Source organism: Otolemur garnettii, unplaced genomic scaffold (genome assembly GCF_000181295.1).
Source record: "Otolemur garnettii isolate 467f Iridium unplaced genomic scaffold, OtoGar3 scaffold00170, whole genome shotgun sequence".
In the NCBI taxonomy this organism is placed as follows: domain Eukaryota; kingdom Metazoa; phylum Chordata; class Mammalia; order Primates; family Galagidae; genus Otolemur; species Otolemur garnettii.
In genome coordinates, this window is record NW_003852565.1 from 376,830 (window position 1) to 380,312 (window position 3,483).

General features: G+C 37.9%; 1 protein-coding gene across 4 annotated transcripts in view; it reads left to right on the forward strand.

Moving 5' to 3' along the window:
• HERC2 (HECT and RLD domain containing E3 ubiquitin protein ligase 2) overlaps positions 1-3,483 on the forward strand; it is a 219,568-nt gene that overhangs the window by 20,708 nt on the left and 195,377 nt on the right. For all 4 annotated transcript variants that reach the window (XR_002775822.1, XM_012811618.2, XM_023519299.1 and 1 more), the window contains exon 2: positions 1,196-1,333. Coding sequence is in view for 3 of the 4 variants with exons in the window: in XM_012811618.2 (XP_012667072.1) it covers positions 1,196-1,333 (138 nt within the window). In the remaining variant the exon portion in view is untranslated. The remainder of the gene's footprint in view (positions 1-1,195; positions 1,334-3,483) is intronic.

Here is a 3,483-nt window from a genome sequence, read left to right on the forward strand (position 1 = left end):
GGTTGAGCTATAGGCGCCGAGCCATGAGCATATTTTCATATGTTTATTAGCCATCTTTGTCTTTCTTAACTTTAGTTGCTTTAAATCCACTTTTATCTGAAAATAAGGTTGCAACCTCTCCTTTCTTCTGATTTCCATTTGATCGAAGCACTGTTTTCTGTCCCGTAACCCTGAGCCTTGACTTGCCCTTCAAGGCTAAGTATGTCTCCTGGAGACAGCATGTGGATGACTTGTGTGTGTTTTTTTTAATCTAATCTACCAGCCTGTGCCTCTACAGTTGGTGAATTCAGTACATTGACATTTATTGAGAGAATGGATAAATGTGGTGGATTTCTGTTCATCTTATTTTGTGAAAGTCCATTGTGTAGTTTTAAGCCTTGTGCCCTTGTGGAAGCTAAGTTTTGACTTTTAGCTTCTGGATATTTACTTTTTTGGTGGTCCTTAGAGATATTTAGATACCACTTGCTATTTATAATGGAATATAATTTCTTTCACAGATATAGCTATATATTTCTCATGTCATTTAGACAGCTGTTTACTAATGATATATTTATACTCAAGTTCATCATTGCTTCTTTCCTCTTCACTTGCTATGTAAGGAGTTTTGTGGCCATTGTTCTTGACTGAAACTTTAAATTGTCAGCGGCCTAAAGTCATTGTTCTCAACTTGTCCTTTGTGTTGCCATTCTCCTGCATCACGCTCTGTCCCTGGTGGTGGTCCTGTGTAGCCATAGTTCTCAGTTGGCAGTGCAGGAAGCCATTGTGTACAGTTAAAAAATGGTTTTTGAATCCTACTCACATTCCATGTCCTTCCCTTTCCTGTAGACACACAAACAATTGATATTCACTGGATAAAAACAATTATCCAGTGTGAAGTTTAAGTGGGTAAATATCAAAGACCAAATTTCTCATTTGTAAAATCTAGTAGGAAATTGATGGAATATCATTTTGGAATACTCATGCTTTAAAGAATTTGAGTGATATATTGGTTACTTTATTAAAAGGGCCCTTCACTCCTAAACAAATCACACTGGATCTTGTATAGTTATATAATATGTTTTTTAAATCATCAAACCATTGGTTAATGATGTGTGTTGTACCATTTCATTTCTGGGAGGGACATTTGCAAAGAGACTGACAAGTGGCTATTGCATTTTGGAAAGCAATAACAGATTTAACAATTTTAATTTTCCAGATGATGGTGTTGATACTCAAAGTGGAACAAAGAAAGAAGATCTGAATGACAAAGAGAAAAAGGATGAAGAGGAAACTCCTGCACCTGTGTACAGGGCCAAGTCAATCCTGGAGAGCTGGGTATGGGGCAGGCAGCCAGGTAATCTTCTGAGTTTGGTGCTTTGGAAAACTTCATCTGACACTCTTACTCATTTTCTGAATACCTTTGGTGAACTTTTTGAGGGAGGAGGGTAGGATCAGAATTTTCTGAAATTTAATTTAAATTTTTTTGCATTGTGATAAAATACATGTAACATAAAACTTACTATTTCTTTTTTCTTTTGTTTTTATTAAATTGTAGCTGTGTACATCAATGCAATCATGGGGTACAAAGGGCTGGTTTTATATAAAAAAGTACTATTTTAAATCACTTTTAAGTGAACAGTTCAATGGCTTTAGATAAATTGACATTGTTGCCCAGCCATCACCCACCATCCACCTCTAGGATTTTTTCTATTTCTCTCTCTTTTTTAGAGACAGGATCTTGCTCTGTTTCTCAGGCTGGAAGGCAGTGGTACAGTCACAGTTCAGTGCAGCCTGAAACTCCTGGACTCAAGGGATATGTTCTTTAGAGAATGTCTGTTTGAGTCTTTTGCCTGTTTTTGAACTGGATTGGGGTTTTTGTTTTTGTTTTTGTTTTGTTTTTTTTGCATTATAGGAGTTCTTTATTGTGAATGGGCTTGTACAATCATCTATATCTTTTATCCAAGCAAATAAAACTCATGTTTTTATTCTTTGCTTCTTATTTTTATCTTGCATAATTTAGTTTTTACAATGCCTGATTCATTTTTAATTTTTAAAATACACATGGAAGAAATGACTATTTTCTTATAAAGAATGATAGACTGTAAAGTAGAACTTTGACCTGACCTCCCATCCCAATTGCAGTTTTCTACTGAGAGTTAGCCACTGTTACCAGTTTGCTGTGCATGTTCAGACTTTTTCCTTTGCATAGGCATACGTTTTTTGTATTTTTTATTTTTTTATTTTTATTTTTTTTTTTGGTGACAGTGAGTCTGGGTAGAGTGCTTTGGCATCATAGCTCAGAATTACCTCAAAAGACTGGGCTCAAGGGATACTCTTTTCTCAGCTTACCGACAACGACAGGCTAGTTTTTCTGTTTTTAGTAGAGATAGGGTCTTGCTTTGCTCGGGCTAGTCTCAAACTCCTAAGCTTAGACAATCTACCCACCTTGCCCTCTCAGAGTGCCTGGATGACAGATGTGAGCCACCAAGCCTCAGTTCATAGGCATACTTTTTTTTCTTTTTAGACAGATTCTCACTGTGTCGCCCTTGGTAGAGTACCGTGGCATCACAGCTCATAGCAATCCCAAACTCATGTGCTTAAGCAGTTCTCTTGCCTCAGCCTCCTAAGTAGCTGGGATTATAGGTGTCCACCACAACGCACAGCTATTTTGTTGTTGTTTTAGTTGTCATTGTTGTTTGGCAGGGTTTGAACCCACCAGCCTTGGTGTATGTGGCCAGCATCCTAACCGCTAAGCCACGGGCTCCGAGCCCCATAGGCGTACATTTAAATGTGTGTGTGTAAAATTTATATTTGGAGTTAGCATTACCTACCTCATAGGTTGTTATGGGATCGGGAGGAGGCCAGGCAGAGTGCTTATGCTGTCCTTCATCTTGCATACAGCAGGTGCTGTTATGCAGAAATTTGTTGAATGTGACTTGTATTTTCTCTGTTTTTATTTTAATCAGTCTTGTGGAAGTTATCAATTTAGTTGATTTTTTTCAAAGAGCCAGTTGATTTCATTGATCTTACTATTTTTTGTTTGTTTTTTTGAGGCAGAATGTTACTTCGTCACCCTCTGCACAGCGCTGTGCTGTCATAGCTCACAGCAACCTCATACTCTTGGGCTTAAGCGATCCTTTTCCCTCAGCCCCCTAACTACCTGGGACTACAAGTGTTTCCACAATGTCCAGCTATTTTTAGAGATGGGGTCTCGCTCTTGTTCGCTCTTGCTCAGGCTGGTTTCGAACCTGGGAGCTCAGACAATCTACCCACCTTGGCCTCCCAGAGTGCTGGGATTAAAGGCGTGAGCAACCTTGCCCAGATTTTTTTCTGTTTTCTTCTTATTGATCTTTTTTGTTTCCTTTTTTCTGCTTGCTTTTAGTTCCATCTGCTCCTCTATCTTTTCTTGTTTCTTAAGGTAGAAGAATCATAGATCATTGATTTTGGGTTTTTTGTCTTTTCTGATATATGTTCAAAGCTGTAAATTTTCTTTTTTTTTTTTTT